Genomic DNA, 15,113 nt, shown 5'->3' on the forward strand with positions numbered 1-15,113 from the left:
GCGCTTGGGATATTCCCTACCCCACTGCGCCGCTCAGTGCAGATCCGCTGTTAAACCATGGAAATACTTCGCCTTGGGTCAGTTTGCGGTTAATTAAATTGTGTTCTCGCCATCTGTGACGAATCGCATCCTGCAGTGGGCACACTGTGGTATGGAGAACGTTGATATCTTCGTTACGGATCAAAAAGTTGTTTTGACAAACTCTCACGCTATTTTTCGCTGAAGCTAAACCATCTTTTTCTTAATTTATTGGTCAGGAACAAAATAAAAAAGCAAGCCATAACAAGCATTCGTCTTTGACGGATAAGTTAGCCTGACCTTTTTACGTATGATATTTGAGTCTGCGGTAAATATTTTGGATGCGTTCTCACTTGTATGGCACACGCCCTCCAGCGTAAAATGCGCTTGCCAAGTGGACCGGGTGTGCTCATAACGTATCACTTATCACGGTTTACTTTCACGTTTCTCTCTCGGAGCGCCGATCCACCAGAAATCCATGTCATGCGACTTAATTACACTGCCGCGTTTCTCTCAACCGTGAAGGGGATGGCGTTGGCACGTCTCTGCCCTTGTAAACGTGTCCGTCTGTCACAGCGGGCGGTTGCTCTCTGCCCAGGAGGGTGTCGGGATTGGCGATGCGGTCATGGAGAAAATAAATGTTGGAAAGAAGCAGTGATAGAGACGCACGCTTGAAATGACATTGAGAAAGAGAGAGAAAGAGACAGAGGGGCACTCGGAGATGAGAGACCATACGCCGGTTGCCTTTGTTTATTCAGAATCAGAATCTTTATTTAGACTCCGGGAGGAAATCCGATGAGCCATGAAGTTCTTTTTCACAGATGTCCAGTGTGGGACAGGTCAGCGAGTTACAACAACAATCAATACAACAAAAACGATAGAAGTGAAAAATAGAGAGAAAGTTTAGATCACTAAATATAAATACATAATAAATAAATTGATGTTTGCCACGCTTTGGCAAAGCAGCAAAAACAACAAAAAAACATTTGCAGACCACACCAAGATACCGCCACATAGCAGTAGCAGTCCCTCAATCAAGTGGCACATTCACATTGCACTGTCCATATTACACAGGTCGGGATCAAAGTTATCAATCACTTGCGCAAATGTGACGCCGTTCAAAGCTTGGGCAGGGCACACATCGCGAGAAGGGATTGATGGCAGGCGCTTTACGCGGGAGAACGCGCCCGAGAGAATGCGGCGCTGCGAGGATGCAGCGATGGAACGAGGTCCTGTGCAGGCGTTGCATCGCAGGATTCGTGAGAGATGGTGGCAGCCTTGGGGGCGAGCCTTCATCCAGCAGTGGATTGACCATGGCCAACGAGAATAATGTGTGCGCAACTACAGGCACCGAGTGGCTTTCTCTTGTTTTTGCCGTCAACATTTGTCCACCTGCGTTGGCACTGCTGGCTTTTAGCGCCCGTTCATGTATGTATGTTGAACTTCTTTCGCACCGTACGTAGCCAACCGTGCTCATCGTTGAGAGGACCGCCATATATCAATGGAAGTAGCCGCAGTGTAGCGGTGACAATTTTGAAGAGATTTTGGAAAGGCAGGCTCTCAGTTTGGTAAACTTTTTTTTTTTTGGCGATAGCCGGTGCAAAGTATACAGCGTCACATGGCCCACATTTCGTTTTCATGGCCCTTAGTTGAGTAAACAGCGTTGCCTTCTGGGTCACAATCAGAATGTCTGCGGAAAATTATCGGTCGTGTGGGGCGTTTTTTTTTTTCTCGGGACCTACTCGGGGTCCGAGAGTCTGCGGCTTGTGACGTCAAAACTTTACCGAAATCTGATCCAAACAAAGCGAGGCGAGGCGGGGTGGGTTGGGCTGTCGTAAAAAAGAATCGCACGTCAAAGAGAAATATCCGGCGGGCCTGTAAACAGAGCCCCGGGGGAATGGAAGGGTTCAGCTGTAAAGAAGATGAACTTGCAGAGAAGGATCAGCGCTGGGGGTGGCGGCAGCGGCGGCGGCGCTAAGCGAGTAAAAGCAGCTCGATGGACTGCGGGCTTCACGAAAATAGATTGAAGGTGAATTAAATACCAGGGTCGTATTCAAACATTCGCATCAACGTACTCAACACATGCATCGATAGTGCTGCTTTAAAAGGAATACTAAACATATCATAGATGTCACTTCAGGCATTGGCCCCCCAGCAGAGAAATATTATTGGCTAGTTTGCCTAATTTATATATGTGGTATATGTGTACTTTTTTCACTTTTAGTTGTTAGCGCATGTGCTGAGTTGTGCTTCTTTTTTGGGTGTTATGCGCCACTGCCAATGCATTGTTTGTCCCATACCAGTAACGAGGTAATCAACTTGAAAAGAAAACGAATCGCCCTCATCTCGAATCTTGTCCTGCGTCTATCTCCTCTCACCTCACCTCATCGCCACCTCTTGCCGATAGCTCTTCTGTCTTCTCACTAAGATTTTATGATTTTTAAGGGGAGTGGGGCTGGGGGGGGGCTAGCCCCCCAAAAATAATCTCTGCCTTAGGGCCCCCGATGGGCAACGCGCAAACACCGCGTATGTCAGCTGCTGCCCGCCCCAAACGGTGTTTTTGCGAAATCCTCCTCCTCCTGACTCGTTTTTTTTTCTCTTCCCTCCAAAAGCAGTGCTACTTTAGAAATGTGGACGTGAAACGGGGCTTCCTAAGTAAACAGCAGCAGCTGACTTTTTTTGTTATTTTTGATGAGAGCCCATGGAACAAATTGAGCCCACCCCCCCCACCTCCATCGCCACCGCCGTCTCCATAATAGGAAGAGAAAGTGAACCGACTCCAAGAGCAACATCGCCGGGCTCCGGCATTCCGCAGGCGTCCACGGATCCAGCGGCGTTGCGACTGTCGTCTGGTTTCCTGCGATAACGGCGGGACTAAAAAAAAGTCCCCCTGGGAAAGGGTGGGGGGGGGGTGGGGGTGCGAGGCAGGGGGGCACAGGGGGGGGGGGGCACGAGGTGGAAGAAGAGTCGGGGGGGGGTAGCAGCAGAGAAAGGGCTTCAGGGTTCAACAGGACAGGTTTCTGCAGCTGCCTGAATTTCCCTTGAGAAGTGCGATTGCAAGTATGGCCATGGTGCTCTCTCGCTCGCTCGCACGCTCTCGCTCGCACTCTCTCACTCGCTCTCTCAATCTCTCGCACGCACTCTCTCACTCACACACTCTCGCTCTCATTCGCTCGCACTCTCTCACTTTCTCTCACGTGCTCTCTCTCATTCGCTCACTCGCACTCTCTCGCTCGCACGCTAGCTCATTCGCTCGCTCTCTCTGTCTCTCGCTCTCTCTCTCTCGCCTTCTCTCTCTCTCTCACGCTCGCACGCTCTCTCTCATTCGCTCGCTCTCTCTCGCCTTCTCTCTCTCTCACGCTCTCATGATGACGGTGCTGTCGGTCCGAATTGCAATTCCAATGGGCGGAAGGATTCCGTGGCCCGTGGGAACAGTTTGTGGAATGAAGCGAACCAGGCTCGGAGCGAGGCACGCAATCTGCCGCGTCAGCGACAAGCGCACATCCTGGCCACCCTGGCAACCAATTCAGTCATCGTTAATAATAATAAATCGTTATTAACAATAATAGAGGCACTGGGAAATTGAACGCGAGCGTTATGCAATCGCACGGCAATGTTTTTGTTGTTGGTGATGAAGCAATGCTCATAAATTAAATCAATTGAAGCGAATCAATCTCTGCATAAGATTGAATTCCATTCCCTGGGGCCAGTCCAAAAGAAGCATTGCGGTTATTTATGTTTTAGAGGTTTCATTATTTACTCATGTTGTGCATGCTGACGTGGTGCGGTGGTGAGCGCGCTGGACTTGGACTCGATGTTGTTTGTTCGATTTCCTGGCGCGGCAGTTGAAAGAGCAGTAGTAGCGGTGGCTAGGAGATGTCAACTCCCTCGGCTGGTATGCAGGAGGTCGTGGGTTCGATCTTGATCCAGACAATGACGCCTGTACATTTGGAGTTTGCGTGTCTCTCTCACCGTGGTCGTGTGGATTTTTTTCCGGGTCCTTCGTTTTTTCCTTCCACATTTGGAAATATGCGTTTGGAGCATTTGACTGCTAAAAATTTCCACGTGATAAGCCACTTTGTTGAGCTATCATTTGTGATAGCCATGCCACTTCTGAAAAAGAGCGATATAGCTCAATGGGCTGTTACCTGGTAAAATAATAAACACAAAGTTTCATATTCTTGGTTATTTTATTTTGGTAAAGTCACGTAGAAGGGAAATAATAAAATAAAACATAATAAAATACAATTCTCACGACGTTTCGGCCACAACGCAAGCAGCTGTCCTCAGGTGAAGAACAGGGCTGTCGGAAAGACAGCGTTTAAATCGAAAAAGTTTCATAGTTTTGTGTTTTAAAGGTAATTAACGCATTCACCGCAGCGAGTCGATCGGTAGGTCGCGCATGTGGTGGGGTAAAGCGTGGGTGCTCCCCACTTTCTCCACGATGTGTGTCCCTGCGTGGAAGAGTAGGCCACAGATACCCTCCAGAGCGGCTCTCGTGAGCTCCCTCCCTCTCGAGTCGATCACGTTTTGTCAGCAGTCGCTGGCATCGCTCTACCTTTCATGTTAAAGTGATTCCGTCACATTTTAACAAACAGGGAATACAGGTTATGTCCCTAATCAAAGGTTTCTCATGATTTGCCTAATCAAGGTTTCTTATTTTGTATATACGTATGTGGGGAGCGGTAGTGTAGCGGTTAGTGCGCTGCGCTACGAACCTGGCGACCCGGCTTCGATTCCCGCTCACGGCTAACACCAGTGACGATTATCTGAACCGGTCCTGGGCCTCCCCTAGGTCGACTAACCCTTAAATGAGTACCTGGTGCGGTGTGTAAACATCACCACTGGGGAGACAAAGGCGGTCGGGCGTGGTGCTGGCCACCCACCCCCTCGTGTACCGTTCCGGCCTTCATAGGTGCTCACTAACAGCACTTGCCCCTTCAGTCTGTTAAGGCTATATGGGGGATCTTTATCTTTATATACGTATGCGCGCGGGCATGTTTACCTTCTGGCACATGTTTGTTGCTGATGCATGCGAATGGTCTTCTTGCACCGATCACCTATTTATGAATACTCCAGTAAGTTTGTACGTGCCTATGCATATTTGCATCTGTGCTCGTGGATGCATGTGTAAATTGACCAAGGATTTTGGTTCACAAGAATATTCGCAGACAAATGTCATTTCCACTCAATATCACGGACACGTGTTTTTTTTTTTTCCGGCGGAAGTGATGATGTGGGAGCTTTCAACGCTTCGGCTGTGACATAGAAACCGGACATTAATCAGCTGTTTTCACAGGTATTGAAGCATTTTGGCGGAGGATATTGTGGTTCATACCATTGCACAGTGCTTTTGCCCTTGGGAAAAGATATGTTGCCAGTGCTGATTCAGTCAACATTTTATTTGTATTCTAGTTTTAGCCTGAGTCGAGTCGAGGACAACCTATTGATTTTTAGCCAAGTCTGCGCTTTAAATTGAGTCATTCTCTTAGTCCGTGTACGAAGCGCTTGACTTAAATGACTCTGAACCAGGCAAACTGAGTTTGATTCCCTGCCAAGGCGAACATCAGTGGTGAGTGTTATCTGAACCGGCACTGATCAACAGGATGACGTATCATCACATGACCCCCGTGACTGAACACGGATTGGGGAGATTTTCTTGCAACAGCAGCAGCAGATTGATAAAGGGCTGCAGTTTATGACGACGGTGATGATGAGGATGACGACGACGGTGATGATGCATGCTCCTCTGTGTCGCCTACCCGATAGGTCTGAAGAGGACAGAGACGTATGGTTCGCCGAGCTCACCAGGTACGGCAGCTCTCACCGTTCATGCCTCATACCCCCCCCCCTCCCCCATCGGCAAGGGGAGCAACCCAGAACTTCATCCGCACGCTTCGGTGCGTGAAGCTCGGGCAAGGCTCGGTCGTCCGCCAGAAGCCCGAGGCTGCGCACGTGATCGACACCACGTGATCGACACCACGTGATCGACACCGCACGCGATCGACACCACGTGATCGACTCCGCACGTGCAAGGATAGATTGTCGTCTGGCCGACTGCGCCACCAAGCCATGTCACCTTTACCTCTGCCCGTGCCCCCCACTTCACGTCGCCAACTGTGTACTCGGCTGCCCCGTTTCTCCGACTCGTGAACGCGGGTGGAAACGTTTCCTTTGCCGTTGCCACTGCCGCGAGCGTGGACCGAACAAACGGAACGGCCGCCACAACGTTTTCCATCTCTCTTCTCCGCGCCGTAGCTGCGCGGTGAGGTAGCCGTGACCCCGCTAATTGGCGAGCTCGTTAGCTCCCCGGCGTGAGTTATGGCCGTGAGAATTTGAGCCGACTCGCTCGCGTCGCGTTGCTTATCGCCGCTCGGTGTTAGTTTCAAACCAAAGCGTGCGTTGCACCGATTTGGTCAACTAAAATTTTATCCGCGAAAACACTTTGGATGCGTACAATATACAACGATCGTTAGATTAGCTTTTATTTTTATTTTACAACTTGCTGTGGGTATTTGGAGTTTTTATTTTTTTAAATGTGGGTTAAACAAAAAAATCTCGCATTGGCCTTTCGCCGTCGGTATCCTGTTTGCCCAGACTAACGTTATCTAATATCCCCCTATACATTTACTGTAGATGAAAAAACAATGACCCTCCCATATATCCGTACGAGACTGGAGGGGCTGAGTGCTGTTCTGGAAGCCCGCTGCTAGGACCACTCCGCCCCTGGAGGTGGTACTCACACCGCTGATTATCACGGTTCGCTATATACAGTGTGAAAGACGTTAAACAAACACGATGGGATTGCTCGGTCAGCACAGTACTCATTTTAGTCTGAAATTGACATGGAGAGAGGTCCAGGACGTGAATCGACGGTGGTCGCTGATGCGTGCGGCTCGAGATGGAACTCTTGATCGCCGGGACCGGAGCGCAGCATGCCAATCATCGTAACGAGTGCGACAGCTCTGTGAGAAAAAGACGAAAGTTTCCCCCCTCTGTCTCTACAGACTGTTGGGGCAAGCGTTGTTATCGATTATATAGACGAGGTACTCATTTAAGGCTGAGTTGACCTTGAGAAGGCCCCTGACCGGTTCAGGTATCCGCCGCTGATTTTAGCCGTGGCCTGGAATCGAACTCGGGATGTTAGCAACCGTGCACTAATCGCTACGCCACCACTCCCCACAACACATATATGCACACGCACACACACGCTTATCAACCGCTCTTACAAGACGTCCGGCTAGCGTTTCGGAGTCGGCCATATACCCTTCAGAGGGGCTCTCTGAAGCTCTGTCGAGTGGAAGTTGCACCGCCAGCATTGGCGTAGGCGAGCAAGCGCACACCTGCACCCTCTACATTTCTATCCACTACTATTTTACTTTTTTTTTTTTCCAGGTAAGGCTCACCGAGCTATAAAGCCCCTTTTTCAGAAGCGACCTGACCACGAGTGATAGCTGAACGAAAGTGGCTCATCACGTGGACATGTGGGCAGGGCAGGTATTGAACACATCCAACCCACGTGTGCTCGCATGCGAACGTCATTTGTTGCCCGCAGGAGAATTGAAGCGGAGAAAGCCAAAGAGGAGCCGAAATCCATCCCGCTGAAGATCCTGGTGCAGGACATCCCGACGCCGGCTTTTGTGAGTCGCCCAGCGTCTCTGTGCGCGATCGCGTGGCACAGCGTAGGATGGCTGCTGCTGCCGCTGCTGCCGCCTTCGCTTCGCTGGACACGCTCTGCCTGGGTATCTGGGGACTCCCTCGAGCTCGAAGACTTCGTGGTTTCGCATAACAGGCTGCGGCCTACACATACGGAAAGATTACGGATAGCTTGTGCACATATAAACTTAACTTACACTAAGGCCCCGTTGAGCTGTTATAGCTCTTTTTCAGAAGCGACCTGGCCACAAATGATGGGTTACCATTACGTGGACATTTACGGCAGCCAAATACTCGTGTTGATTCTAAACGTGGAGGGAATGCAAACGGAGGACCCGGATATAAATCCACGCGACCACAAGCAGAATATGCAAACTCCAAATATCAAGGCGTCAGGGTTGGAATGAAACCCACGACCTCCTGCACAGCAGGCGAGGTAGTTGACATCTCGCCACTGCGGTGCCCCCGGAGGCTCAAGGACCCTCCACGGTAGTGCGGTTGATGCGGCGAACAACTTCGCACGGTGGAACACCGAGCGAGCAACTCTGCACTGTCGCTCATTCCCCAGAAGCGTCGGTGACGATCGCTCACTATGTGCCTCCTGAAGCTCTTGGCTGGATGTCAAAACGTGTTGCGTAAAATGTTGTTATTCCTTCAAACGATGTCATCGCCTAAGTGAAAATATGATGGCACTGGCTGGCAATTCAGTCTTAGTGCTGTGAATAGTTGTTTTTTGTCTTTTACCACATTTACAAAGTTGTTTGGGGAGTGGTGGTGCAGTGGAAATTGCATTGCGCCGTGAACACGACGACCCGACTTTTATTCCCGTCCGTGGCTGACACGAGTGGCGATTAATGTCTGAACCAGTCCTGGGTGCCCCCCCCCCCAACACTTAACCAACCTGCACTGACCAGAGTGGTGAAGTATGTCCAAACAACCCCCATGACCAACAGTGCATGGGGAGACCTTGCATCCAGCGGTGGAATAACAATGGCTGTGGAGAAATATTAAAGGGAAAAAAATAATACACATCAGCTCTGTTGGCACCTTGTCATTTGGAACTCTGGCAGAAAGCAGTGGGAAGTACGGTCTCTGAAAGGTGATGTCACACGACTACTTCCGAATTCCTCGCAATTGCTTTTACTATTGGGGACATCCGTCGCACGGCGATGAAACTTTAAAATTTTTCGTCGAGTGACGTCATAGACGACGGTTTGACTCGAACCGTTTTTTGTGCCGTCCTTGGTGGCCGGGCTGAGACCACCATCAGCTCGTCGTCTTTACCGATCACCGTGATCATATTGCCATCATCCTCCTCCGTCTACGAATCATCAGTGTCATCTTTGTTGTCCATGTGACCATCCCTCCATTGTGGTGTTCAGCGTATTAACGTTAGAAAAGTCATTTCCTGCCCTAATGAGCATTCAGGCGTTGCTCATCTCCGGTTTGCAGCCCTGAGCCCAGTGGTGGAAATCCCACATTCCTATGGCAGGGCCGGGGGGGGGGGGGAGAGTCTACGGGGAAAGTTTATATAACCAAGAACCTCATGGAAAAGTTTCCAACTTACTAACCTGGCATGTTCACGGGGAGCAGAAATCCGGATTCCACTCCGAATGCCGATCCAGGTTTTCCAGCTTTGCTGGCGCGGTGTTCTCACGCAGCAGATTAGCCATCCGAGGCACGTGGCTGCCACCTCCATTGCAGATGTTACATTTGTAACGACTGCTGGCCATCGTTCAGGAGTCTGCAGGTGCCTCACGGCATTCACGGCAGCTCGATGAGAGCCACAGGGCAAGCTGAGCCAGCCAGAGGCACCGTCGGTGTGAACAATGGCAACGTCTCTTGACAAACGCGAACATATTTCCCATTGTGGTTTGAAGATATGAGAAAGGTAAACTGTAAATAAAGCACCCATTTTCTTTGAGCTCGTAAGTACAATTAAGGATAAACTTTTGCATTTCTTATGCCAATGTGAAATTACAGTTGTGATAGATCGCCAGATTTATTTCGGTCGTTTCTTTATTTCGCACCCCCCCCCCCGTCCGTCCGTCCGCCCCCTACCAATGGCTTTTACGGCGCCTTAGTGCTCGAAGGCTGCCATTACCCCGCGGTCTGCGTAAACACCCTCGCGCGATAACACCGCGTCGGCTCGGCGCGGGGGGCCAGTGGCGGCAGGGGGCGGCTCGTCCTCAACCTCGTTTCCCTGCCACCGCTCCCCCCTGCTCTGTTGTGGCCGTGGCCGTGAGTGCGAGACGTTCAAGTCCGCCGTGAAAAACACTGCGGAGCCGGAACCCACTTCCTGCCGGCCACAAAGGGGGGAATGAGCGGCGGTGAATGGACGCTGACTCGCGTCAATTCGCCTTCCCTCCGTTTCCCTCTTTGTTGGCGTTCGTTTGCAAAACCTTCGGCCCCATGGCTGCCGGCGTGGGTCGCGTGGAGTCGCCCACGCCGACACGCCGACCCGCAAGTAGGCAGCGAGATGCCTGCAGGAGGCGGTGCAAAGCCGTCGGTGGCCGCCCTGTTGTCGTAACGGGGAGCTTTTGATTCCTCGTCATGAGAATGGGATGTTACCTTACTTGCGCACGTGTGGGTGTTCTTCTGGAACTCGAGTTTCACGCCATTCCTGAAAATGTACTCGAGGTGGCACAGTTGCATTTTGGATGCTTGGACAATCCAAATTGTAGCGTTGCTGTAATGAGGTATTGGACGGACATCTCGTGAAGAAAATACTTGGCAGCCATTGAGGCCTTCCTGGATGAAGGACAATTGCATATGGGGGGGGGGGGGGAGAGACACAGCGGGGGGGGCAGTGGTGGCACAGCGGTTCGCACACTGCTCTATGAACCCCGGCAGTCTTGGGTTGCGTGCATGGCTGACATCAGTGGCGAGTGATAGCCGAATTGGTCCTGGGGTTCCCCCTTGATCAACCTGGGCTGACCAGCATGGTGAAGTATGGTCAAACAAACCTCGAAAGCATGGCCTAACAAGATGTGATTACCGATACGACATTGGGAGGTCTTCATACAGCAGCGGATTGATGAAGGGGCAGTAAATGATAATACAGAATGTGCCAAACATCCAATAGCAGAAACTCTCTGAAAAATAGTCTTCAGACCCAGTTTTTTCTGGGTGAAGTACTATTTGTATATATGTACTGTTAACCGACAGACCCATGCAGCATACGGATTGCCATCCTCATTGACAGCCATTCTCTACCCGCTGATAGATGGAGGCCACACCAGGTTGCTGCAGTGGCGAGATGTTAACTCCCTCGCCTGGTATGCAGGAGGTTGTAGGTTCGATCCCGACCACGATGCTTGTATATTTGGAGTTTGCATGTCCTCCCCATGGTCACGTGGATTGTCCTCCAGGTCCTCCGGTTTTTCCTCCACATTTAGAAACAAGCGTTTAGAGCATTTGGCTGCTATAAATTTCCACGTGATAAGCCACATTGAGCTGTCATCTGTGGCCAGGTCGCTTCTAGAAAAGAGCTGTGTCGCTCATTGGGCTTTACCTGGTAAATAACATTAACATTATTTAGTTTAAAGCAGTGTTTAGCGCTGAGCGCGTGCAAACCCTCACATTCCCTGCCCATTTACGCTCTGCTTGTTTTCATTCCTGCTCGAAGGTTGTCCCCTTGACCCTCTTTCGGCTGCCGCTTTGTCATTGTAATTTGTCCGTGGTGTTTGGTTGTTGACGGTCCCTCCGTCTGGACAAAACGGGAAACTCCTCGCTACCGCCCCGCATGGCTCATTTACGCCGTCATTAAAGAGGGTGTGAATGTGAGGCACGGCATGACGACCACGTGTTCGGTAGGGGCCGATGCCTGTTGAAATAACACTAAAACTATTTGTTATTCTACCAGGTAAGCCCCACTGAGCTACACAGCTCTTTTTCAGAAGAGACCTGGCTGGAAGTGATAGCTCAACGAAGTGGCTCAGCATCACCTGGAAATGTAAAGCAGCGGCCAAATAGTGTAAACGCGCGTTTATAAATGTGGAGGGGTAACACGGAGGAGCGGATATAAATCTACGCGACCATGGGGAGAGAGACTTGCACACTCCAAATATACAGCAGGCGTCAAGGTCGGGATCGGGATTAAACTCACGACCTCCTGCATACCAGGCGAGGTAGTTGACATCTCGCCACTGTGGCGCCCCCTTACAAGTGTATAGGCGTTAAAATGTACCCTGAAGCTGGACAGACAGACACACATGCAAACAGCTGTACGATAAAATCTTGATTTGAAGCTTTCGTGACTGCAGGAATCCATACTCTGTGGTTCTTTCGGTAAAGTCACGTAGGTAGAAAAAAAGCAGCACGAGAACCGGATTTCTGAATGTGCATTTTGAAACCGTACATTTACTTGGCTTCTGTATTTCTTTTCGCTTTATTGTTGCGCTGGACTTGTGTTTATGTTGTTGCCTGTGTCCTATTTGTGACCCAGGTCACTCTTGCAAATGCGAGACCCATCCTGGTCTCGTGAGTTCTCACCTGGTTCAGCGAAATCAACTTGAAACCTGAAACCTTTGCGATCATCGTCCTCCGTTGTGCGCAGGCTAAGACCCTGTGCGTTGGCAACACGGACACAGCACAGGAGGTGATCGCCATGGCTCTCAAGCAGTTCTCGATCACGGTGAGCGACGCGCACGCATTACGCACTTGGAATGGGCAGACGAACGCCATGGTACGATGGGCTATATTAATGTCCTGTCTTGAAAACTTGCCTCTTTCAACTGGCCTTTACCCACAAGTTCTGAGCGTGAGCCCTGCAGGTTCTGTTCATTTTCTGCTTTCCATGCACGGCACATTGGGATCTGTGGATGAAATGCGCCACTTTACAAATGTAAATTATTATAATCATTGTTACGATTTGGCCAAATCACTTGGAATGCGCCCCTGATCTCGTCAGATTTTGGAAGCTAAGCCGGTTTGAGCCTGGATAGCGCTTTCAAAGGGCGACCACTGTGTATACAGGGTTGGTGTAGGCTGCTGTGGAATTATGCGGAGCGCAGGAGAGGGTAGTGCAGAAACATCCGTTGTCGCACCATACTTCTGTGCTCCCCACCTTCGCCAACTCGCACTGACCCAGAGTGGTGAAGGATGGTCGAATAACCGCTCCGATCCGCACATTTTCCGGGACCTGGAGTCAACTAACACAATCCTGCGGAGGGAGCTGGTAGGAACGTTGGGTTGCTCGGTCAATGGCCAGGGTCAACGGCGGCGTGGTGTATTCCGCAAATATGCCCGACTGTGAGGGCGGGCACAACCCGGCATGAGTAGGTTAAACGTTGAGTTCTATAAGGGCACCACGGGGTGACCAGCCCCTCCCCACCCAGCCCCACCCCTGCCACTCCCCACCGAGCCCCACCCTCCCCACCCAGCCCCTCCCCACCCTCCCCTCCCCACTCAGCCCCTCCCCACCCTCCCCACCCAGCCCCTCCCCACCCCACCCTCTTCACCCAGCCCTACCCCTCCCATTTTTGGATGCACGACGGACGGACACAATAATCTCTTGTGGGCTGGTGGAACCAGGTGGTTCCTACCAGTATAATTACTATTACAGCAGCTGGATTATCTAATATTGCCCTCATGTTGTAATTGCAATCTCATTACGAATGGCACAGTTAGGATGGTAATTGAGCTGTCAGCGTCTGCTGGGGCCTGGATGTGATGGAACGTGCTGACGTGTGTGAATATTCTTTTCAGGGCCAATCCAGCGATTTCAAGCTGTGGGTTTACTCTGGCAAAGATGGGACTCCTTATCCACTCATAGGTAACGTTTGTTCTTTTCTATTTATAGCACCTGTTTAAAATATCGGACAGTATGACATGATTGCGATTGTTTTTATTCTATTTGAAGTTTGTGTACAAGGGTAATTCGAGGTTAAACTCTCCCTATTTGTCCTAGATAATCGTAGGAGGGTGACGTCTTGATCATGTCGGCTGAGCGCTAGTGGCAATTTATTTATTAGCAACCTCTGTGTGAAATGATGCCACAGCTGCTGTGCAAAGCAGTTTGGGTATTTCCGAGATGACATTGTAGCGAAATTGTGATTCTACTAAGAGTACAATTTGGAATAAAAAAAATGAAAATTTTTAAACATTTTTTTTATCATGTTTGCGAAACACTTTAGTATGTAAATTCATATAAATGTAACTTGTTGACAATGTTGTTATCAGCGTTTTTGAGTGTTTACCCCTGGTGCCGTGGCTCACCCTGCAAGGGGGCAGGGGGGACGCCACTGCCACTTGTCGCAGGGGCGGTGGGGGGGGGTTCTTAGTTCGAGCCCATGGGCTGCCCCGGTAAATACTGCCGGGTGCACGAACCAAAAAACACTCGTCATCCTGCTTCACAGTGAATGTGAGCGAATCCCGTGAAGTTATTTGGAAAAGACGAGGCCGCTGCGTGCCAGCTTCACCGTCCATATTTGACAAATTTGCAAATTACCCACAGATCACCTGCTTGGGTAAAAGCCACGTGACAACATATAAACTAAACTACTTTAATACGATTTTTATTTTAGCAGGTAAGGCCCACTGAGCTCTACAGCTCTCTTTCAGAAGCGACCTGGCCGCAAATGATAGCTCAACAAAGTGGCTCGTCACGTGGAGATGTCTTGCAGTCAAATACTCAAAACGCGTTGTTCTAAATGTGGAGGGAAAATCAGGAGGATCCGGAGAAAATCCACGTGACCACGGGGATAACATGGAAAAGCCAAATATACAGTAGGCGTCAGGGTCGGGATTGAACCCACCACCTCCTGTATACCGGGAAAGGTAGTAAACATCTCACCACTGCGGCACCCCTACTGGCAGACTGTCCATCTGTTAAACATTGTGCCTTCGTGATTGCCTCTGCGCCACAGGACTGTTTACATGCTCCTGAACAAGTGGCTTTTACTCTCTGGCATGCGCTAAATTCTCATTCAGAGTTCAGCCCAACATCCCAACGCAGTGTCCCTCAGCAAGAGAGCCTTGAAATCCATTATAATATTTGCTGGATAAATTAGAACCCCGTGGAGTGTTTCTGAATAAATAATGCGTTTGTGTATTCTCAAATTTTCCCAACACTGCACTATAACTGCACTCCCGCTCTCAGGCACGGACAGGATATGTTTTGCATTGTTAATCTTGGAGTCATTTTTCAATTCCGTATTCATTCTCTCCTCCCTGTAGGCATTGAACCACTCGCAGCCTTCTCTTGCAATGGTTTATATTTAGCATTAATCTAACGTTTTATCGCTTCGAAAAAAAAAAACATTGCAAGCTGCTGCAACAGAGCGGCAGTAGAGATGCGCGTGTAATTTAGTCGATGTAACTAAAGTTGGGCAGCATGGGCGATGGCGCAACGTGCCGCGCGCAAGACACCACGGCCACCGCAATCTCCGTCCGCATTCGATCGCAACATTGAACTTCTTTCACACCGTACGTAGCCA

General features: G+C 50.1%; 1 protein-coding gene across 3 annotated transcripts in view; it reads left to right on the top strand.

Annotated features, from left to right (window-relative positions):
- The window catches only part of LOC133353525 (rho GTPase-activating protein 20-like), a 43,975-nt gene that overhangs the window by 14,855 nt on the left and 14,007 nt on the right, over positions 1-15,113 (top strand). For all 3 annotated transcript variants that reach the window (XM_061569834.1, XM_061569843.1, XM_061569852.1), the window contains 4 exons: positions 5,788-5,829; positions 7,574-7,658; positions 12,233-12,310; positions 13,384-13,450. In XM_061569834.1, the coding sequence (XP_061425818.1) occupies positions 5,788-5,829; positions 7,574-7,658; positions 12,233-12,310; positions 13,384-13,450 (272 nt within the window). The remainder of the gene's footprint in view (positions 1-5,787; positions 5,830-7,573; positions 7,659-12,232; positions 12,311-13,383; positions 13,451-15,113) is intronic.

Source organism: Lethenteron reissneri, chromosome 6 (assembly GCF_015708825.2).
Source record: "Lethenteron reissneri isolate LAM-NWPU_2019-01 chromosome 6, ASM1570882v1, whole genome shotgun sequence".
In the NCBI taxonomy this organism is placed as follows: domain Eukaryota; kingdom Metazoa; phylum Chordata; class Hyperoartia; order Petromyzontiformes; family Petromyzontidae; genus Lethenteron; species Lethenteron reissneri.